At 49.3% G+C, this 23577-nt stretch overlaps 1 protein-coding gene across 1 annotated transcript; it reads left to right on the top strand.

Annotated features, from left to right (window-relative positions):
• Window positions 1-655: 655 nt before the first annotated feature.
• On the top strand, window positions 656-18684 carry LOC34623187. Its single transcript, XM_026336897.1, has 22 exons — window positions 656-757; window positions 904-1772; window positions 1913-2902; window positions 3061-4429; window positions 4625-4993; window positions 5106-5350; window positions 5569-5896; window positions 5997-6657; window positions 6777-6928; window positions 7221-7317; window positions 7456-7508; window positions 7704-8033; window positions 8187-9936; window positions 10090-10194; window positions 10345-10654; window positions 10794-11096; window positions 11203-11799; window positions 12594-12699; window positions 13868-15479; window positions 15596-16266; window positions 16382-17053; window positions 18613-18684. Exons 1-22 carry the CDS (start codon window positions 656-658, stop codon window positions 18682-18684), a joined length of 11763 nt encoding a protein of 3920 aa, XP_026192682.1.
• Window positions 18685-23577: the final 4893 nt, after the last annotated feature.

The raw sequence follows: 23577 nt of genomic DNA, 5'->3' as shown, positions 1-23577 counted from the left end.
GACAGCAGGCCATCGGGGCTTCACCGAAGGCTGTCTCCGCTCAAGTGGTTAGCCCACAGCGCCAATCAGGCCATCCCTTTAATCCTTCCATCGAACAGCACCTCGATCAAAAGCTCCTAGTAATTACAGAGGAGGAGATACCATCACCCACGTTCGTACTCCCCGTTACAGCTGACCCACAGACAGGGGCGGAGACGCCCCACTGGTCTCTAGGTTCCCGCCAGGTGTCTTAATAATGACAATAAAATAGCTAATTCAACGGTTTTACAGACGTATTTATGCAAGCAGTGGAAATAGCTGGAGCCCATGTGCGTGCAACTGTCGTTGCTGGTTTCCTCAGCAAGCTACTCTCCTCCTTACTCATTGGTGTACGGCTGAAAACAAGCCCCAACGCTTCTTTTCCCCGCCCAGGGTCACTGCCCTGACCTTCTACATGCAAAAGGAACCACTGAAACCACGCTCTTCTGCGACGGCAGGAAGGCGACTCCTGTGCCGCGCATGGGCTTGTACACCTACACAGTACTGAATAAGCACAGTAGCTATTATCGGGCACTTACAAATCTCACGCGGCTCTAGATCTTTTTCTCTTCGTCCTTGATAGTGACGAGGCAGATAGAAAGTGCGTTGGTTTGCCCCTCTTTACCAATGCACCACGATGGATGCAGCTGGCGAGGTACAGCGGCTCTTGCAGCTCATTCGAGACCGATTGGAACGAGGAGCTCTCAAAATTGAGCCCCGGCATTCATATAAGCACTTTGTGAGTAGAGTTCGTGAGGCGATTAAAGGTTGCAAATCTACGTGTGTTTGGTGCTTTAGATACAAAGTACCAGGATGCCAGCTTTTGCATTCCATTTACACGCATGTGCATCACTAGTCTCATAGTGTCTGCTTCCATGGTCTCAGGTCGCCGCATACGAGGAGATTATCGCAGCATTCGAGTCTATGGCTATTGTAAAGATGCCCTCATGCATAGTTCTCGATGCTACTGCAAATCTGGCATTGGGTTTGTTTCAAATGGGTATGGCAGATCTAGCGCGTTGCGTGCTTCGAGCGAAGGAGCCAGAAGCGTGTCAGGTTTTAAAAGCCGTTGCAATAGGTGAATCGCTACAGGCCACTGAGAAGCAATATGACTGCACTGCTTGTGCTCGACAACAAAGGACCCAGGAGGTAGAGAATCATGGAGCTGCTCCTGGTTCCACGGAGAAGTGGGAAACCTGCAAGTGCAGCTTTAATAAGCACATGCATAAGATGCAAGCTGCTGGAGGGGTCTTACTCTTGTACGCATTTGCAACAGCTGCCCTTTTTCAAGGCGACGACCGTTGCACCGACGTGGACAAACGCAGAACTGTGTTAAGGGGGATCCAGGGCCTAGACATGCTACTAACAACGTGGAGTGTAGCCGCCAAGGCCAAAGGTGTAGCGTCCGCATCATTTCCGCTTCAACCCTTTGCGCACCAAGCAGTTGTGATAACGGCGCGACTTTGCCAATGCCTTAGTTCAGGCGGATATAGCGGCACTGCGGCTAAGATGCTAGCGCGTTGCTTGCACCGCGTAGAGCCTTTTGAACCAAGTGCATCTGCTTTTTACTGGAGGTTCTGGTGGCAGCTCGCTCATCTACATGCAGGACGGGGAGAATGGGGAGAAGCCCACAGGATCTGTGTTGCTATCTCGAAGGCCATTTTCGAGACACTGGATGAAGCTTCAGCAGCTCAATGGAAGCGACACGCTGGCTACAAACATTTACTCTTTACAACGCTTCTAATCAGGTGCAAGCTTTGCCTACATAGCCTGGAGCCACACGGTGCGGATTTTCTTTGGCCGCCCTGGAAATGACAAGTGTACACTGCCCCCAAGTAAGGTTTGGCAGTTTCTCCCGTAGACTCTATGTATGCACGTTGACATTGTTTCAAAGTGGTGTGGGCTGCTCAGATGCATTCGAGGAACTGAATGCTGCTGTAAAAGCATTTGTGTCAAGTGTCTGGCCGGGCTCGGCACTCACGTCACGCCGACTAACGCACGCACGTGGCCATGGAGACAATACTCGATCTGTGTGTCCCCCGTCAACAGCAGGGTGCACAATCCTGAATGAGCATCTTCGCAAGCTTCCCCATGGTGATCTGGGAGAACGCATTGGAGGAACATTGACATCCTTCAACGAGGGATGTGCTGCTACAACCTATCTGCGGCTGCTTCTTTCCTTAAGCCTTACGATGCTTCAACAGGAACGCTGTGGTAGTCCTGCTGATATGCTAAGGAGATTTGGGCTAAACTTATTTGGGAACCCAGTCGTTGACAATCTACGATCAGAGGCTTCACGCAACGACCAGATTTCAGTAGGATCAGAGTCTGCGGAAGGTAAAATTCCGCTCAATAGGAAGCGTGATCATCCGAAAGGAACAACCAAGAGGATCTCCACGGCCGCTGCATTGCCGACGGTCAAGGAAATTCCTGTAGAGGGCAGCTCTGCAGGGGGAATTTTACTGAAGCTACTTGACGTTGCTGATCCACTGCTCACTGATATCCTGGCTGCAGCATTTTATCTCGATGCGATCCTCAGACCGGAATCCCACGGAGCGGTATTGGATACTAGGACTCCAACAGCAACAGCAGGTGAACCTGCCAGCAAAGCCCCGTCAGCGTTTCACGATGCAGTGACACATGGCCCTAAGAAAGGAACACGACAACACCCAGCAACGGCGCAGAGTACTGCTAGAGTCGAACGTTCCAATAACTTCGATGAAGCGTTCAGAGGAACCATGCATGCTGGACAGTGTGCAGCTGCCGCTCTACCCCTGTCTGTTCACACTGAACTCCTGTGGAGGCTCGCTGAATTGAAGGAATCTGCATCTCCTGGAAAAGTTGAAAAGCTGTGGAAGGCGCTTGAATATCGGTTTTTTTACGCGTAAAGCATGCAATACTATTTGTAAAAAATATGTATAGAAACGTATTGCGAATAGCTGATTATAGCCAGCAGGACTCTGTACTCTTATTGGGAGGTTCAGGCAGGCTGTCTTACAGCACCTAAGGAGTGTCTGTAAGTGTGCTGCCTTTTGCGTGCAGCAATTTCTTTTGCCCCCCACTAACTGATTTGGATGTGTTTGAGTTTATTGAAGAATCCGCTGATAGCCGGCACTCATTGCAACAACTCGAGAAGTTGAGACAAACAGGCTGGGTTGTCGCCTCGTCCTGCGACCTCCAAGGGTTGCATCAACTAGACGAACTCACCAAACCGATTTTCCCGGGAGAGTCACAAGCAGCTCAGCGCACACCTCAGCAAGCCTCTGTATGGGGTCATCAAGCTGAATCCTCAGGGGAACGAGCTGGTGAGCCAGTTGATCAAAGTGGTACTACCTTGGGCACGGCAAGCTGCGCTAGGCTTCTTCTTGCTCGTTACTGGGATTGGGAGGCCTTCTTAAGGTCATGCAATACCGATTCCAAGATCGGCCCAGTAATAAGTAATGAGTTTTGTTTGCCAAAGTCGGAAACCTTGGTCCAGGCTCCGGCTGGGCAAGCTTTCAAGTCAACCGATCCCGATTTTCCCCAAAGTGAGGCTACCACAGTACACTTGGCAGCTGAACTCAACAGTAGTCTTCCTCTAGTCTGCGGCATGCAGCATGTAGTTGCAAAATCATTCAGCGATGCTGCCGCTAAATATAGAGCCAAAATACGAAAAGTGGGAGGTGCCACGCGCACGGGAGCTGATACAACAGTTCGCGATGGCCTCTACCCCAATGGTCCAGGAAGTCAGTCTCATGCGCAGCAAATGGTGCAAGCAGTGCATAACTTGGAGCATTTCTTGGAGAAGCCTTTTGTTCCTTTGTGCGCTCTCCGCCAGCCGCATAAGCTTTTGCAGCCAATCTTGAATGCTCCTGTTGTTTGTCACGGGAGGAAAATCATTGATTCCACATCACAAAGCGAGGGAGCAATCGCTGATTGCTTGCCGAAAGGGCCTGGTCCTGATCAATCTGCCATGAAGGAGAGCAACGGGAACCAACTTCAGATGGAAAGCATAGGTCATTCGGGGCCCCACAGCGCGTGTACCACTGCTGGCACACTAACGAATTCCGAAGCCGTAACTATTCACGTATTGCGACTAAAGACTTGTATTGGTACCAGCGACGACATGGAAGAATTCTTGGTATACACAAAGTTGGCTGCCTGCGGGTTAGGCTCTGATGGCAAACTAGGCCCTTCGGAAGAAAATGACTGTGTACCCGAAGGCATGGATACAGAGGAAAGGCAACCTCGAATACGGTCAGCACCAGAGGGGTTCACGTGGAGACTTCGAGGCGGACCACGCTCTGCGTTGCAGAGTTGCCTCGGGGTGCATCTCGATTTAATGTGTACTACAAGCGAATCAGCTGTCTGGCCGACGCCGCCTAATCCACGTTTTAATCACATGCTTGAACATTCGAAGACTCACCCAAGGGTCTGTGTGAAACCATCACAGCAACTACCTACCAAGGCCAAGTCCAGGTTCACATGAAGGCGTACATAGGTCTTCCATTCGCCGAAGATAGATTACTTTGAATGTTTATGAAGAGCCCAAGGAGGCGGTAAACTCTGTTCCACTCGGCACAGGCTTTTAATGCACTCAATCCACGCTGCGAAATGTGAGACTCAGACAACGTCGGCTTCAAAGCTAAGTGTGTGGACAGAAAGCGAAGCAGACATGCCGCTTTGCGTAGTGGCAATAACGCTTCACCTATGGAGCCTCTTGAAGCAACTCGATGTTACAGAGGAGATCGGCGACGAACATGAGTCCCCTTCATCAGGAGTGGGTTCATCAGCTCCTCAGCGAGAAGCTTGCAACACTCTTTCATCTGAGCGAGCTTATAGGAAAAAAGCGTCGGGCTTGTCTCCGTCACCGAATTCAAGGCTACGTCTGCTGCTTGAGGTGGGGGCCGTTTGTCAGCGGGCCATTTCAAGTGAGGGTGTAGGCGAGCTTTTAATGCACTTCAAGCACGATTATATATGCGAAGTTCTATTAACGGTACGCTGCGGCCCTCGCATTCCAATTCGGTCTCCCCAAATCATGGTCTATGGCCAGACGCGCAGGAGCCGTTGGGTGTGATACTTTGTGTGGTGATGCTTGATGTGTACAGCTGTGGCATCATCACATTTTGCCTCTTGCCGTGGTGCATTCCACCACCGCCTCACCAAAAAACCAAAGCGTGGAAAGGATGCCGCCTGAACGTGCATACGTGGATGATGTCGACTTGGTGCTTTTAGAAAAAGCGGTTAAACTGGTCGCAGGATTGATGGTCAAGTGCAAGTTCAGTCACATCAGGCCATTGGCTTCCGCAGCGAATCTATTGTTGCACTCTAAAGGGCAACCCCTGCACCGGCCGTACGCACTAAGTATATGCTCTTCAAGTGGTACTAAAGCCATGTGATAGCGAGTCCAAGGGAAGAACACAGAAGCCCCCTACAATTGATTTTGTTCGGTCCTCACTGCAAAATCATCTCACCTTCCTAATATGCACAAAGCCAAAAGCAAAGCTAGGTTTCAACGTTTAAAAGTTTGTTGCTTCTGTGCAATTGCTGGGTTTGTTATGGTGATCCCAGCGAGGGGCAGGAACTCCTGAAGGGGCTCATATGCCGTGCAGAAGCATGCGCCTCAGTGCTGGCAATGGCGTTTTTGGCAGCCCGCAACGCACCTGACGCACATATTCTACTTGGCTCGTCTGATCCAGTGGTTTACTTGGAAAAGGCATCAAACACGTGCGAACAAATGCACGGTTTATTGCACGGTGAAGCAGTTCTATCGAGGCTCCCAAGACATCAGCAAATGCAGGATAAAGGCCAAGCTTTTCTCGCATGGGAAGCGGAAGCGGCAGAAGCGTGGAGTCTATTAGGTCTTCTATACAATATCGAGGCAAGGGTAACGCAAAAGGTAAGCTTCCCGCCGCTCGTTTGGTCACCAATTGCTTGAAGTATCCAATGCAGTGCTAGCCTAAATCTTCTTTCCCCCTCGCACCGCTCAGGTGCACCAGTCCTCAATCACATCGTCGGCGCACTTTCCTATCCTACAACCTACGGCAAGTAACGCTGAGAGTAAATCAGTTGCTTCCGCACCTAAACGAGAGGACCACAAAAGGCGCATCAGCAGAGGGCTCAAAACACGAAGACATACCGGAGACATTCAATTGGACCACAAAGCGGAGACATCCAGACGCCACTCGAAAGTTAAATGCGGTCACAACTCCTACAGAAAGTGCTTAGAATTATGCGCCCTGGCGGAATACCTACAGCCTGCAGCCGGCGCTCCCTTGGTAGCCGCTGCAGAAGAGGAAGCCTCGTACGCTGAGATTTTAGAGGCCAAGTGGATAACCACCGCCACTTCAAGTCCTGCTATAGAGCCATTGCCAGGTGCACTGGCGACTTCCAAGCCACGATTAAAACTTCGAGCTCCTCTCCTAGTTGGTCGCGGCCCCCAGTTTTTGCTGCTAAGCCTCTCGGAATCATCCATTTCTGGGCAGCCTTGGGGACCGAACAGTGGCAAATCGTGGAAGGTGCTCTACGGAGGACCTTTGCGCATGCATGGTGGACTGGGCGTCTCGCGGAACCAGAAGAGCGTTGTTGGCTCAGGGCTACGGATTGAGCCAACTGAAGTTGCACGCATCGAAGCCTTGGCAGAATCTGATGCTTACGCAGGTAAGTGCACTGGTAAGTAAAATTTCGTTCGATGCAATTCCCCATAAGCAAGTCGCAGAAACGTATTCGTAGTATAACTACTGATTTCCACCCACATTGTGCGCGTTTTGTGTGAATAGTTGCATATGAAGAGGTCGGAGACTCTCAACTATCGGGAGATTTAAGCGAGATAACGCTTCCGCTCACCTGTAACTGGCCACTCCCTTTAGGAATGATCCATGCCCGCATATACCACGCAGCATTAAGGTGCTCCTTGCCTCGTACTGCTGAAGTAAGTAGCAGCAGCTTGTACGACTCAATATCGCCTCACTGCGACACTTCATGAAGGCTCTTAGCGTGTTGAATGGATCATGTGGCCTCAGTTCAATAATGTCTAAGAGCAGACAAATTGCTCTAGTGCGGTGCTACTGTCCCACAGTGCTGCATCATGCCAAGCGCCTGAATTTCCTTTAACTTCTTGCGCTCATCAGTGCGGAACTTTATTATACGCTCTACCTTTTCGCCTTGTTTGTGAAGTTGTCATGAGCGCACATACAGAGCTAAGTGTTCTTCATTTACTGCAGGCAGCTCTCAACAAAATGTGGCATCTGGTTACGCTACTGGAACCTGGTATAAAAGGTGAACAGCCAAAGAAATGGAAACTCAGGGAAAGTGCCCTCGGTACGTCTCCAGTCCGGCACTTTCAGGACGACCCTCCTATACCTTCGAGCACTTTGTAGCGAAGATGTCATTATACACTCCTTGACGCAACTGCTTCCACATCCAACCAAGCCGTCAACTTTGTCACTGCTTTTGCAGCACGATTATCACCCTCCGTCATACGCGACATTGCGGAAAGCGTTTCCTGTTGTGTAAGTCAGCGCGGTAGCTACTGTGGTCATCGCCACCCAGAAAAGGCAACGAGCACAATATAATAATCCAAACCCCAGCAAACAGCGCGTATTCCACATTTTGAAAAATTGAGAGTATATTTCGGTTTCACGAACGATTCAGTAGTAGGGTGCGAAATTATATATTCTCCCTCATTGCAACTTTGTGCATTGCAGGACCGGGAGCGGGAGTACCGCTCTATCCTTCCAAATGCACGTCCCGCATTAGTTGGTCTTCTTGAAGCTCTCTCCCGCAAGACAATAGCCCTAGAGCTGGCGGTATACTCCCAAAGTGCAGATATTGCTGAAAAGCTTCTTGCAAGCCTCCTTAACATCCTGCATGCTCTGTTCTACTCCTTTCCGTCCCTTCCTGTGGACATTGTCCAGCCAATTATCAGGGCTTTTGCAGCTATAGACGTGCTTCCACAAGACTCCTTTCCTCTGCGGGCGCGCGTGATGGAAGGCGCATTGCTTGGATTTGGATGCCTTGCTGCTGCTCACTTTCAGGTGCGGTGTGTAGGACTGTTCTTCTCTGGCCTTTACTTGCTGTAGAGCTGCTAATCCTCGCCGTTTTTGTCAATGTAGTACTACACATAAACATGCCATGATTAGCGCTCACGGTGGGCAGCTTTAAAGAGGCCTGCGCTTTGGTTATTGCAGATCCCCCTACTTCATGGTTTAACATGCAGGCGTTTGCCGCGTTCTTTAGCGCTTCCTGCGAGCGCCAGCTCCACATTATCCTCCCTGGAAAAACGTGTAGTGTTGCATGCATGGCTTAGTGCATCGATAGTAGCTGTATGCGCAAACGAATCTACTCCCGCTCAATCAGCACAATTTTTAGAAAGACTCCCTCCTCCGCCATGGATTGCTGACTCCAATACCCCAGAGGGAAAGCAGTTGACCACCCTAATTGCTGCAGTGCTTGTGGGACCTCCTAGCGACATCAGCCTTACTGTACAGCGGTTGCTAGAGTTCGCCAAGAATCAATTTAGACTGCACGGTGACAGCGAGGATTTTTCTTTGCAAGACCTTGTTAGTTCTCTTGTGTCTATAGCTTTTAAGCGTCTCAGCAGTCACGTACAATGGGAAGAAAGGTCACTGTTAGAGGAGATGATTGGAGAGGCTGAAAGCTTTTTCGAGTCAGCAGATACGGCGGCCGCTGCGGCTTTGCACCGCTATACGAGGGCTTGCCTTGACATGCACGCCGGATGCGCTGAGCCCTTGGTAGAATGGTTGTGCTTTTGGACTCCTAACACGGACCCCTGTGACGTAGCCGAGCCTGGAAGCATTCTTGACGGGCCTAAAAGCTTGTCCATTCAACAAATCACAACCCAAGCTCGTCAAATATACACACAGTTTATGGAACGAAATGAACAGCTTCTTTCTGCACAATCAGAGGCTCGCACATCTCTTAACGAAGACACAACTCTTTGGCTAGCCAATCTGTCAGCATTGCTGATGGTGCTTCCACTGCAACTGCTCTCCCTTCACGGGCGCATTGCAAATGTGCCAATATCGTTGGGTGAGAATATCTTCAGTCAGCACCAGCACGGCCTATTTGACTTCCGCGCTATAGCAGAGAACCCAGTGCCTGATACTGACGCTCCTAAGGAAGAAGGACTTAACGCCATGCCGAAAGACACATCCTTTAACTGCGAAAAGGCTGGAATCGGAGGCAAAGACACCCTGGCAACATCCTCAGTCGACAGTGGCGTGGGTCGTAGCCAGATCAATGCCACAAAAACTGCATCTCACTGTAACGACGCCTCCCCTTTCCATGACTCCACTAGTGCGGCTTCGAGCGCATCTCCGAATTTAGGGAAACGCGGCGAGCTCTTGGACCTAGTGAGCAAGAAAGCCATGGAGCTAGAACATTCGGTGCTTTGCAGTGCGCTTCTCCAGATGCTTCAACGCAGCGCAGAAGCTGCATTCCGTGCAGTGGCGAGCAACGCACCTTTATTAGCGTATTCAATTGTCATGCAACTGGGGAATGCGCTACTTTTAGTAGACCCAGATGAGCTATTGATTGCAATTTATCGCGAAGATCATTCTTCAAGCAGCCACTTGGCCAGCTCCGCAGGTGCGAATTTTGACACCGCTGAATTTTCCATGGGAGCTCCTACAAGCACCGCTCGAGAAGTCACCCGAAATGGAGAGGGATTTACAGCGGGCAAACAGACCAAGCGGGGTGACCCTAAGGTAACTGGACGTGCAGGTGGTCTTGTAAGCTCTGGACCGACAAACTCGAGAGCAAGCAGGCCGCAGCAGTCACTTGATACTAGACCCCCTGTTCCTTTGTGCAATGCCGCTAGTGTGATTGCTCAAGCCTGTGTACATCTTGTGCTGCGCCTACTGATGCACCATCTCCAAGTCAATGAGAAGGATGAGCTGAAAAATACAAATTTCGAAGGTTGGTCATATTCGTAGCCCACCATTTATTGATGGGTTCTATAAGTTTCACATGTCAACGCCAGCAAGCCAACTTGAACAAGTGTTGACTGCGCTTCAGCATTCCTCAAGCCCATTGCGTTTTTGGCTGGCAGCCGGGTTGATGGCGGATCAGTATGGATAGAGGCTACTGAGCTGTGCCCAGAAGAAGTGGCTCCATGCACTTCGCCGGGATTAGAGACGTCCAACGGCATAGTTCAGCTTTGTCAGCATGTATTTGGTAAGCTCTGCGTTGACTCTGCTGCCTTCTTTTAATTTCTTGATTTGAACGGGAGATGCGGAAAGGGGCTCATCTTCCAGGTATGCCATGTCGCACTATTTTATAAGAAAGATGTTCTCGTATCAAGGATGTGTTTGCTGCATTTCACAGACCTAAAGAAAATTAATGCCTTCAACCTTGGGGCAGTATTCATCTTCTGCATTAGGATCATACTGCATCAACGCCGCTGGCATCAAGCTGTAGCGCTGTGCCGCGTCTTTGGACTTTTGGGCCACGGCCCACCGTTTCGCTGTGCACTTGCCCTTGGACTGTGGGCGCAGCACCGAGTCATTTCGGAAACAGCACTAGCGCTGAAGAAAATTCAAAAGTACAAGATTGCAGCGCTGGCAGCCCAGGAGCTTGCACATGACCGACTGAAGGAGGCGAAGGCTGTAGCGTTTGAGAAAGAGCCGCAAGAACCGTAAGGGAGCAGCAAAAGGACCAGCAAGCAACGAACACGCTGATTGAAGAAATAATAAGCCTAATCCTCCTGGAAACTAGAACACTTGAGTTGCGCATACAAAGAAAGCCTTTTGAGTGCAGTGTGTCTGCGCACTCAGAGCGCAGGCAACGACTCAAGCAAAGAGACGGGCCACACGTGGGGTGGAACCACGGAGTGACAGCGCAGCTGCAGCTCTGGTGACCGCAGCAGAGGAAGCGGCGCATCTCGCTGAGGATGCTGTGGAATTCTGGGTAGACAAAGAAGAGGCGATGACCGTATCTCTTACTAGGCGGAAAAAAGTGCAAAACTGGCTTGACATCAAGCTGAGCCAGTCATTTACTTCAAAAACTGAGGCAGAATCAGTACTGCACGATCTGGAGAAAGGACGCAAAACGCTGTTGGAAGCCAAGCAGGGTATCCGGTACGGAATGACTTCATCTCCTCACACAGTATCAGAATGCATACTTTTACCTAAGCAACCGTCGGGCACACACTATCCTCTGTACTGAGGTTGTATCTCTTTTCAGAGACCCAGCCTTTACGGACCAGCTGCGGCAGAAGCTTTTAATGCAGCACAAAAAAGCCGTTCCGGTTTTTCGGAGAGAGAAACATTTCCAGGGCCTGTTCCGCGTACTGTGCCGGCTAGGCGACCTGTCATGGCTTGACCAAAACCAACAACTCGCTGGCAACTCATGGCGCGAGGCTGTTGAAGCGTGTTTTTGGAGACGAAACATATTAAGTGACTGGCCGTCTCTTGGAATCCAGTTTTTCATCCCGTCTGAAGACCAAATTGATATTCGACTTAGAAGCGTTGTTCCTTTGTACCGCTGGGCTAGGCTTGTGCACCAACGGTCGCACCACGAACAGCTACATGCAGCACTATTAGCCTCTCGCATCCTTTTGGGCATATTAACGGCTGCTGGTGACCATCCTCTACCCGCTAACATTGACGTCGAAGGAAAAGAAGGAACGCAGTTCTACGCTGCTCGAAGTGACGGCGGGATAATTAGACACCGGATGCTACAACTCCACGGGCGACTTAGCTTGCTACCAACATCGGTGCTCTCTCCTACTGCAGATGCCGGAAACTCCTTTGCAGCGTATATCGTGGAGGCGCTTGTTTGGTTTGCGTGCTTGCTACGGTGTTGTGACTTTACGAGAACAAAAGCCTTTCCCCTCCTGGGAGTAGCTGAGTATCTGGCTGCGGACGTTTGCCGGAACATCCAAATGGCGACGCATTGCCGAGTTGTACGCAGTATTCTTTGCCTTCAGTAAGACCTCATTGCAATTTGCCTATTCGAAATATGTAGGATCATTCGTTCGAAGTTGGACTCTTGCCGTCCGCAGAAGGCGCTGTGATCACATTTCCCATCTGCTGCATGCGTGCGCCACGCCCCAAACTTCAGGTGTGGAGATCTACAAGCAGCTCATTGGCAAATACGCGAAGTTGCATGGGGTGTTGGGGCATCAAAAGCTTCACGTTTCGAGCGCGGAGAGTTTCCTGGAACAGTTTTTGAGGGTGGAGACTTCGCAGTATTTTCAATGATGCCACTCCACATTCCTCCCACTAATGGGAACGAACGGCTGCATAACAACCAGTGTGCACAATTGCGTGGTCCGCTACAAGGTTTTTCTAATGCACGCAAATTACAAGCTCAACAGAACATTGCTGCTCGAGAGGAATTGTGGAACTATAAATTGCACGGGTAAATCGGACACCCTCTACTTAGTATTAGCGTTTGAAGAATGCTAAACCACCTGAACGGTTACATGTAGATGTACGACTCAGACAATACTTCTGAAGGCAAGAGAGGAGATTTGTGCGTGTTGCCAGTGGAGTGCGCTCTGCCTTTTTGGACGTATGAATACGGTGTTCGAGAATCTCTGCTCGACATTGTATTTTGCTTGTCTCCCACAGTCGGCTCGCTGAGCTCTACGGACCGTCGAATACTAGGCGTTTCCTCTTAGCCAGAGCTTCATGGATGTTTGCCGTCTGTTCCAGCTTATCGGCCCCTCATTTGGAGGTACGTTTCATGCAAATACCCTGACTGCGTTTCTATTCACAACTTACGGGATAGTGGAGCTCAGCTAATGACACTTTATAGCTTGAAATGTTGCATGTAGCGCACTGTGGCACTATGCTTTGTCGTTTACATCTAGAGCAAAGCAACCGGCATGCAAACCCCACGAATGCTAAATGCCGCAGTAGGTGATTTGAGGAAAGGCCTTTAAAAAAGATTAGGGCAAGAGTTGAAGTTACTCCTGCCCCTTTTTGCCTTACCAAGGATTTGAATGAGTTTTGATGCTTTGTGTAAATTGTTCGAGCAGCCGGATGAGGTAGCAAAGCGCCTAGAGGGTCTGGAACAGGTTGCAAATGTTCTTGTGACACTTCTCATGGAGGTCATTGAAGATACAGATAGGCGCACACAAACCGATAAACCTCACCGGCCCATTTCACCTCAGGGCATTCAAAAAAATACGTGTAAGCTATTCAACGCAGGTATCTATCCTTTTGCCAGTGCTACATTTCGAGTTATATGCTCCCCTTACACAACTTTCGCCAGTCGTTCACCGGAGTTTACTAGTCGCACACATGAACGTTTTCGCTACAGCGAACCGTCAGAGTGACAAAGGCAAGATTGGAATAGACAAGCTAGCTCTTCAGAAAGTGCTGAACACGATGCAAACTCAACTTGAAGAGCCAAGGTGGAGGAAGTAGGTCAATGTTTTTGTGCTTGCTATATGCAACGAAAAAGTTTTTTGTCCTTCGCTGCCCGCTATCTAGACGAACAGGGTCAAGCATTTGAGACACAGCTGCTTATTTGCCTCGCAGAGCATTTCCCAGCGACGATGTACACTTTGCTTTAATGCTACTGACGCAAGTGTACGAGGTCCTGGGCCAAATAAGCACAGCTTACACTATCGCGGAAGCTGCAGCACTGGTAGCGAATTCCGCTAACAGTAATGGAATGGAGCTTCCACTACAGCCTTTGGTCTTGGTAAGCCGACAGTCCTTAGCATACTACAAAGATGGTATGAGCCTGCCTATTACGTTTTTGGTCTCTCTGAAGTCCGCTCAAATCTAGAGGCTCGGCCTACAAAAGCGCCACTACCGCAGTCACCTGATACAAAATTGGAGAGTAGACGTGTCCTGTGGTGCAACCATGTACTGTCCTCCTGACCAAAATGCAGAATGCACTGCTGGCCTGGCAGCAAGCCGCGAGACTCCTCGCGCGAGAAGGAAGGTTGCGCGCAGCTGAAAGTCTGGTAATACGACTGCTCCAACTCTCATCTGGTCGCCAGTCTCAATCGTCAGAGCATTCTACGAGGGTGGGGGCCCATATGCCTGATACAATCCTAAAAAACGAAGAATCCTCGCATTGTCACACACTTTCATGGCTTCCGCACCCACCTCATACCCCGGGGACGCACGTTACCTCCCCTTTAGAGGAGGGAGCTATTTGCGCGCCGTTAATCGCAGTGGAATTACTGGTGCTTCTGGCCGAAGTCTATATTTCAATGGGCTATCCCGTAAAGGCTCTCGCGATATGCAAATGGGCACGATACTACGCAAAGGAAGCTCGTGTGGACGATGGAGCTGCCTTTGCAGATGCCTGCATGCTAGCTTCCCAGGTTCTGAAGGAGTGTCCTGGGCTGTTGAGGCAAGCAAAGACAGAATGTAGCAAAATAAAGGAGTTTTGGGAAGAAGATGTGGAGGGCTCTCACTGGACGGAGGGCTCAGAGTCGGATGCAGGAGCACACTGGAGCCTAATCATGCAGTTAACAGCAGAAGCGCTTCAACGCACAGAGAGGCAGCTGTACTGCCTACCGAGTTCAGCGCACAGGGTCTCTCCACATTGTGGAAAAGCCCCTCAGGACAAGCCTCCAACGTGCATTTATTCAAACAAGGTGGGAGAAAAAGACAATGGGCATGACTGCAAAACGAAAACGTCCCCGTGGGTGCAGGATAATCCGGAAACCAGCATTTGGCTGCCTTCCGCGTTGCCACTGTTGCCTCACCTAGACTGTCACAAGGAAGTAGCTTGTGTTAAACAATGCGAATGCAAAAGCACTCAAAAGCTGTACAATCCTTGGAGCCAACGGAGGGCTGCGCAGCTTGTTGAGCTTGCTGAGTCGCTTCCGCACCACAACAACGCCTTCGAATACTACAATATAGTGACCATGGCAGCAGAACAGCTCAGTATTTTGGGAGAACCAAATCCTTTATTATGTGTCCATGTGTGGGTCCACCAACTTCGGTGCTTTCGCCAACAAATGGAAGAACAGCTTCTCTCAAACCAAAAGCCATGCGTTCCCATCAAAATAGGGTGCTCCAAAGAGGATTGCCATGTATCAGCGTTTGACCGCATGCTGACGGAACAACTACTAGGGTTTTTCCGATTGGTTAAGAAAGCCACCAATTTTGTTGATGCTTACTGTGGTAATGATTGGATTTTACAGAGATTGCTATTTTCAGAAGCTCTGCTCTTTTCTGTCCAGATGCTGGCGCTGTCAAAGCACCTAGGGCAAGACACATCACAAGCATCAGGGAGTCCTAATCCTTCTAATGGAAGCAAAGAGGATACTTTGCTAAAAATGGCTGCACTTGGGGGAATCAACTTAACCATGCTAGCTCTCTGTCAGGTGGAGGCAAAACGGCATCTGAAAAGGCATATCGAAAAGGCTGATGAGCTTGGTGCAAGTCTTGACTCCTCGCGTTGTCCAAAGCCTCTGATTAGGCTGTTCATCGCCATCCAAAACTCATTTTCTACCCCATCATGTTTCGAAAAAATGATGTGCGAAGGTAAGGCAGTACTCGATAGCATGAGGAGCCGGTAAACCCTGGACAATGAGAAGCACACTACGTGTCAGTACGCGCAAAAATCATAGTTTCTGCGTCCCTCTTGCCTCACTGTTCAGAAACTCTTACTCATGGGGCGGCTTTGAATGTTTTACAAGAAGCCATTCGTCGATATGGAAGGCAGAAAAGCTGGATCTCGCCAGATCGAACACTCACGAACTGCCTGCATCGCATTCTCTTCAACTTGCCTAACCTCCAAGATGTACTTGGGTTGTCCCCCTGCCTCGCCTCAAATCCATTTGCCAGCCTTGTTGGATTTATTGGAGAATCCGGAGAGAGCTCAAAGCGATTTACTGCTTTGACTGACACCAATTCTAACAAGAAAGAAGCCCAAGACGATAAAAAGATTAGCCTCATCGAAATGCAGAGCTCAGATATATCTTTTCTCAGAGAAAGTCTTGTGGAGTGCCTGAAAGCTCTAAAAGTTATGGATACGGACCCTCTTGTGCTTGCTCAGTTGATATGGTTGCCCCCTGGTTCTCCAAACAACCAGAGTATAGATCTCTTAGAGCATTTACTATCGGCAGCCTTTGGCGGTCCCTCATTAGGTTCTCACAAAACTGGAATTACACCTGTTACCCACATCCCGCCCACCAGCTTGACAAGCGGACTAGGGTTAAACTTTGCCTTGAGCGATGCAAAGCGTCATTTTACCCAGCCTGCCCAAGAGTGCGCTCATCTTCCTACATCAGACCTGGTTGGCCTGGTTGCAATCTTCTCTGGAAAAGAAGTAAGGCTCCTCATTGGTTTTCACCACATGTTTTCTCTCTGCAGCAGATGTCCATAGCTTAAATGCGGGACATCCATTGATTTTTCAGGTATCTCGAAGCATGAAAAGCTCGCAGAACAGCTATCAAGATGACAGCCCAGCGATACTTATTAGCGTCAAGGCATACAGTAGGCAGAAGATTCAATTGCTCACAAGCGCCTGTCATTCATTATCGCTGGAGTGGAGAAAAGGTTTGATGGCACCGCGAATCTTGGTCGATCAGGACTCGGGAACTTTTATGGCTGATTACTGCTCACTGGAGAAGCGTACTTTGGATGTGTTTGCTCGCATTTACTCTACTTGTAGCGAGGGGAAGGGTGTTTCTGTAGAGGAACTGCAGGAAATAACTACCCTGGATACCGATCAAAAGGAATTCTCTCTGAAATTAAAAGCAGCTGCCGTGGAGCCAGGTAAAAATCGTGAGCAACACCGTCCAGAGAGCAGCAAGCGAGATGCTAGGCTCTCGATCAAAAGGTCCTCAGGTATCGCAGACCCGACGTGCCCCCAGGTTGCATCAAGTCGGCAGGAAGAGCACTCGAAGGCCTCAAAAGAGCGCTTTAGTTCAACTCCGCTTATAGGCACTGTTACGGAAACTACTAGTGAAAAACTCAGTGGGATAGTTCAGGAGACACCCAGACAGAGTCTAAGCGGGGACACGATGAGTCCAAAAAGACACCGCTTACATGCACACCAGAGCGTCGATGACCTATCCTCAGAAACGCTTGGCATCCAAAATATGCCGTTCCAGGCAGCAAGAGCTGCAAGCTACACTGCAGCTGCACAGCTGCTCAGAGAACTGCTGCAAGAACAGTGCTTTGGTGGGGACCGGCTCCAGCGACCGGCAAAATCGGCAGATAGAGCAGCTCCGTCCATAACTAGATCTCAGCCTCAGAGTTTACTTTGCGGAATTAGTACTGATGATAACATGCAGGTATCGTGCATTTTAGAAAAATTAGTATGTTTTGCAGACTGTCTACTGCATTGCACACATTGCTTCCAGACTACTTAATGAGGGTGTAGAGCTGCCTAGCATCCCCAGCGTGCTTCTGCGTGGTACTGAAGTCTTGCCAAAGTATCATTGGATCTACTTGCTTCGTCCTGTTTCTGCAGGCCCCTGGCGAGTCTCCAACCTACAACCCAGCGCAGACTGTAGTAGAGTCGCTTGACTTTTTCATCTCATTTCTTGGCTTAAATGGCGTTGCTATGGATTGCAAGCTCGCTCCGGTTGCGAAGTTTCTTTGTCAGGCACTCTCAAGCAGTAAGGCCCGCGTTCTTCGCAATTCCACGTAGTGCCACGGAGATTCTAGCGTTAGAGGCTTCTAAGCTGCCGCGAACTGGCTCGAGCGAGGTCTATTCAGGATAGACGCGATGGCAAAATGAGCCACGAGCAGTTCTCTGGCTGACTGAACCCAGCAGCCGGGCATCATACAGTGGGGGAGCAAATGGGATTTCGCTTTTCTAGCTGCATAGGCTATGAATCCCAAACTCCCCCAGTTCACCGTATGGCGCACTAGCTGGTCCCCTCCAGGGCTCGTCACTGTATATGTCCCGCTGTGTGCGATGTATAATGAGACTATATATTGTTAACGGACACCTGTATAATTACCAGTCGGATAATGTTACGAGTTTCGCAAATAAGTGGTCGAACGGTTACCGATACAATAACCTGAAGGAACAGCTATACGATGAAGCAGTTGAATGAATTAATAAAACTACTCAGCAACGGAACCACATCGAAAGTGTCAGAGTTATATTCTATATATGGTACTCGGAGCCTGATTACTTAACGGGTGTTTATCATTACAATAAACCGAAACTAGTTGATCATTGATATCTTGCAAGTAGCTTAAAAGTCGGGCAAGGCCGCAAATATCGGGCAACTCAGCAAGTCTTGGGCCCTAGGCTATCGGTATTCTTGAACTTTCAGTTTGCAATGCATGATCCAAAGCTGTGCTGCAGAGGGCGTGGTCCCTCTGCAGCGACCCTTGGTTGCGCAACAGTCCTGAACCCGCAAAACACTGGGAAAGGGGGACCAAGACAGTTCTCACCCCCATGGAATCTGCTTTTTTTAGGGGGGTAGAATATATAAATAAACTATCGCTCTTTGACTGCTGCTACGTTCTGCTGCTATTGCACGGCGGGTTTCTTTTTGAGTTACAGTTCGTAGCAGCGGTGTTCCGCACGACCCAAACAGAACTCTGCTATGAGGGATTACGGCACACACTTCAGTCTCATGCCAATCTTTTTCTAATTTCCCCTCTGCATCACAAGGTACGATATACATGGCTCGTTTCTTAACAGCTACAGTTTCCTGCTAGGGACTACGATTCCCTGCCCAGGGCGGCGGTGTTACAACCCAACCTGTCGACACGAGATTAATTAGTTTTGCATACAAAGAAAAAACTGAATAAAGCTGCGAATCGCGCTCTCTACTTTGGAAGGGGGTGATGAACTGAGCACTACTGTGTCGCTTAGATGGTGCCATCTATGGCTGTCGAATTTCTAGCATCATACGTTGTGGCTTTTTTGGGGGGTTGACCGATACTGGTACCAATTATTCACACAAACACAAGGATTTACTAGCCTGTTTCATGATCCTTACGGTCTCCAGTCCCTAAAGGGCTTTTGACGCAGTCGGCTGGGCACTGCCGTGGTTGCTGTAACTGGTCATGATATTTAAAGACTCCCAGAGGAGCCCGTACATTCACTAGGAATCTTCCTGTCAACAGAAGTGGAGCCAAAACGCCTTAATCAATGTAAGGAGTCCTTCGCAGCCTTTCTGCTCATAACTAGTGTCCAGCTTCGATACGTTGTCTGTCCTCGGCTGGCGCTTTGTGTAGCAGACGGTACATAGAACGTGCTCCAACTGATCTGCCATTTTTCGACTGTAAAAGTGTTCCTTCTTTTGCATGTTTGCATGAAAAGTCGCCTGGGCGGGTGACAAGGCAAGCCCATATAGCAGCAACTGGTAATATATTACGAAGACGTTGGGCCTACACCGCGAGCTTGAAATAATTGCGCTCACTTTTACTGCACTACTTAGTAGCCATTCGAGCTTTTTTCATTCAGAACTTCTTCCTTGCCAGCGTCTCTAATGGCCGGAATAATCCGTTGCGAATGAGGCGATCCATTGGCGGAAAAGCTAACAAGAAAGGCGTTTTTGATGATGATGGCAGTGCAATGGTCCGCAAGTCTAGGTCGTCTAGAGTCTTAAAAGCTTTCTTTCCTAACATAGACCCATTCTTCTGGGTACTGCTACCCTACATGGTCCTCGGTGTGAGTTATGTGGGTGAGCTTAGGAAGGATAATCCACCACTACTAATTAAGCTCATCATTGCGAACGTCGACGAAAACACAACCATAAGGGCGGGTGATGAGTTTTCTGCCCATTTTCCAGCTTTTGTAAGACTCTACAGCTTCTGCACAGTGACACCATGTATCAATGGCTTCTCCACATGTCTCAAATGCAGGAGACTGCTGGGTTGGGTTTTCAAGCTCCTGGTTTCTAAATGTTCCACGGTCCAGCTTGTCATTTTTTCAAACAGTCAAGGAGATGCAGGGAGGCTGCATTAAATTCATTATACCCGACATTATTATCTATGCTTCCTCAGTTCCGAGCACTGCCAAATGCAGAGTGTGACAATGTGCTATACCGAGTTTCTGGACAGAGAACACTCGCTATTTGCCTTGTGGGCATCAGTCAATATCATTGTATGGCTAGGCTTCCTCTTTCTAAGGTAAGTGCGTATGGGCTATGAACTCGCCGTCATGTTTAAAAAATGATTCTTGTACCGTGCTATCAAAAGGAAGTAAGACGTATGTGCACCTGTGCTGCGATTTGCTCGTACGTCGTCCTCTACGATGTTCGCATGATGTGCATGAGATAAGCACATACGCCTACTGTTCAAGGCAGGTTATAGACATAGTCCTGTCAGCGTATGTCTCGCTGAGCTGTCAAAAACCAAATCTTTGTGGCGACCTCAGCAGAAAACGGCGGAACTAAAGTGTGATTGGGCCTTTCAGAGTAGTGCTTACAGCAGGGCTGATAAACGTGATCCCTAAAAGGCAAAAATATTTCTCAATTTTTTTAACAACAGCGATGGATACTCAGCATTCGAGGTCGTCTGGAGCATAACTACTCTTGCATTTTGGAAGGCCACCTTTCACCAGAGCAACTGCCAGGCAAATTTGAGTTTGGCGGTCCCTCCGTATAAATATACATCTGCGGCACTCTTTCCCAGAGGCATCTGTGAGTCAACTGTCAGACTCTAGGCTATTGCGGAAAGTGGTTACATGCTACAGGTTTTAATTCTTGTGACCGCAGAACAGGCTCTGACGGACGCGAGGCTCTGTACTTCCCGAAATGGTTTCTCAGGAGCATGGTAATGTCTGAGAGGCTGCTGGACGTAAGCAGTGCACTGTGGACCACTACAGTTAAAATGACAGTGCAGCGTCTTCTATTCAGGAGGCTCATTCTCGGCTCGAAATAAGCATTTTGACCAACACTAACGCGGATCTCATGCGTTATTTGACCAGATGCTCGTTGATTGCACAGCTCTTCTTGCGTTGGTCAGCATAAAAGTTAAAATAAAGGTGTAACACAGCAGGTTACAAATCCGCTGTGGGATTACATATGGGGAAGCAACGGACTGTCCCACGACCCGTAAGGATACAACGCACTTTTCCACTACAGCGGTGGGGAGTAATGGTATTATGTTTTATCAGGAATGCATACAAGGCTTTTCAGATACGAAGGGCCACAGTTGCGACGGCCCTCGTCCGGCTGCCCATATCCACTGCAAGAAGGTATGAGACGCGTACCTCTCGTGCTTTCTGGACTGGTCTCTAGTGTTTCCTTACACTTACATACTGTAAGCACTCGTGGCTGACAATGGTAAACAGTGCGAACTATAGAGCCTCCAAGGAGTCCAAGCTGCAGAAAAGGTTGATCAGCAACAGGCTTGCTGGATCTACTGATTAGCACAGTTCGGCGCTCTTGTGTCACTATGGAGTGCGAGCAAATCACTGTCGATGATCAGGCCGCCTTATTCTCGTATCACGCTGCACACACCTTCCAGGTGGCCCAATATATACCCAGTCTACAAATACGCCACTACTGGAAACGGTCGTTGGCGGAGCACTCGCCTGTACGCCACGGTAGGCAACGCATTCCTTTTAACTCGTTAGTTTCCAATTTGATCAGTGGTCCCCGAATCACATTGTGAAATAACTGCCCACGAAACAGGCTGCTGACTCTCTAGAATACCGATGGTGTCATAGTTGTACTGTCCGTTCTTGCACAGCCGTGCCAAACCAGCTCGAGAAAAGCACTATCGAACAGAGCTCCAAGAGCCCCTTTTATAACTCGCTACTTCTTCAGTATGTACAGCGTTGCCCTCCAGTTGCTTCCATCAAGGGGGAACGTTCTTTCTTAATACGCCATTGTGCATAAAGTACCTTCGAATTTGTTTGATGCCTTCATGGCTGATCTCAATATGTTAAAAAGCAGGACGCCTTTGGATACGCCATCAGCGAACAGGTTCACATCCAGAAGCCGAAGCAATCAGTGACCAGGGTATCTCCTACAGTCCGGTGCAGCAGATTCCGTGTCATGCCCATATGTGCATGGCCACTGGTCCGTATCTCCCGCCGGATGGTAGGCACCGATGCGCAAGCCTCAACCGAGACTGCCAAGGCCAGAATCACAGCTAGCCCCAGGAAATCTCCACCACCTCTTGTCCCTGAACAGTACCACATGCGCAGTCCAAAGCGGCAAAATTGAGATGAGCAACTTGTTAGACTTACAGAGAGTAACATGGCTGTCAGGCGGGCGCCTTACTTTTTGGCCCCATAGTGTGATGCGGGAAACAGCCATATTAATGCCTATTTCGATTTTCTACCCAATACTTTTCAGTCTCTTGCACTGTGCGTTCGATCATGCTTTCAGAAAACAGAGTCGAAGCATGAACCAATGCAGGAGCGTCCACAGCAACAAGGACCCCGTGCTGACCATGGCAACGGCTTTCCGCGCTCTGCTGGCTCGAGGATAAAGCTCAGCAGCTGTCTGACTGACGCTTTTCCATATCCCAAACCCAGTCCACTTTGTGCACGATCTCTTCAATCTAAAGCTTCTGGTCCTCCCTCCTCCAACGAAGAGCGCGGGAAGTCATCACTGGCATCTAATTATCACGGAGCACAATATGGCAGCTCCTCTAGCACCCTAGAGCTGCCAACGGTTGTTAGCCTCATGAACTCAGCTTCGTACAGATGGAGTGTAGGAGATCGTCACGAATTTAGTGGCTGTACCTCTTTGGAGCGCAAAGGTGAAGATGTCTTTCTGAAAGTATTCACGCCGCAAATGCCGACAACACCTATGGTAGGAGCACTGGGTGGCAGCGTTAACGCAGCACTGAAAAGGAAACGAGGCAACACAATTATAATGGCAAAGAAGAAAGGTCAAACGCATGACAAGGGCCATTTAGAGCCAGTAAGGTCGCCATGGAGAAGATCACCGATCCTAAGCACGGAGAGGAAACGCGCACATTCCTGGGATCGCCTGTTTCCCAAAGAAATATCCCAATCTCTTCTTAGCACCAGACGAAAAAGAGGAACTCATCCAACTTTCTGAATTCACAGGTGAGTAAATATTGCTTTTGCGACTGTATCTGTATCTATTAATTGCACGAGACTACGCCAGCTCCACGTGTTCTACAGTTGGAGGCAACGGCACAGACCGCAGCTCAGAAACAGGATAATCCTGTCCAAACGCATCTTATCTAAATGAGTTTCAGGAGTGAAACAAAACATTAGTGCTTGATCTTAACCGGCATAGGTCATGGCAAAATCCGCAAGCCGATGTTTGTTCGAGCCCTCACATCTTTACACAAGTATCGGAACCTGATTCAAAAATCGACACGGGTATGCATAATACGAAAGTGCCATTGGTGGGCTGCGCGGCCCTATGAAATATCGCTTTTTCCATGGTCTAGGCTGTACCTGGTGGGAGTTGGGGCGGTTGCCTGCAGAAGCACGGTTTAGACAAGGGTAGTTTGATTGGAATGAGTGTTTAAAGGCCTCAGGAGCATAATACTGAGCCTTGCTGTCTTGCTACCATTTACAGTATCAGACTAGCATCTGCAGGACGGTCCGCCAAATTATCGCGGCTGTGCTGTAAGCGGCAACTTTTTTGGCTCTATGGTGGGTTCTTGGAGTGGACACTGACACCGTGCTTGCCACAGGCTCAGCCGCTGTTTCAGCTCTGATTGTGGCTCT

Source organism: Cyclospora cayetanensis, unplaced genomic scaffold (genome assembly GCF_002999335.1).
Source record: "Cyclospora cayetanensis isolate NF1_C8 unplaced genomic scaffold, CcayRef3 CcayRef3_contig_152, whole genome shotgun sequence".
NCBI lineage: Eukaryota > Apicomplexa > Conoidasida > Eucoccidiorida > Eimeriidae > Cyclospora > Cyclospora cayetanensis.
Note: the sequence above shows the minus strand (reverse complement) of the source record. Positions and strands in the feature narration are given on the sequence as shown.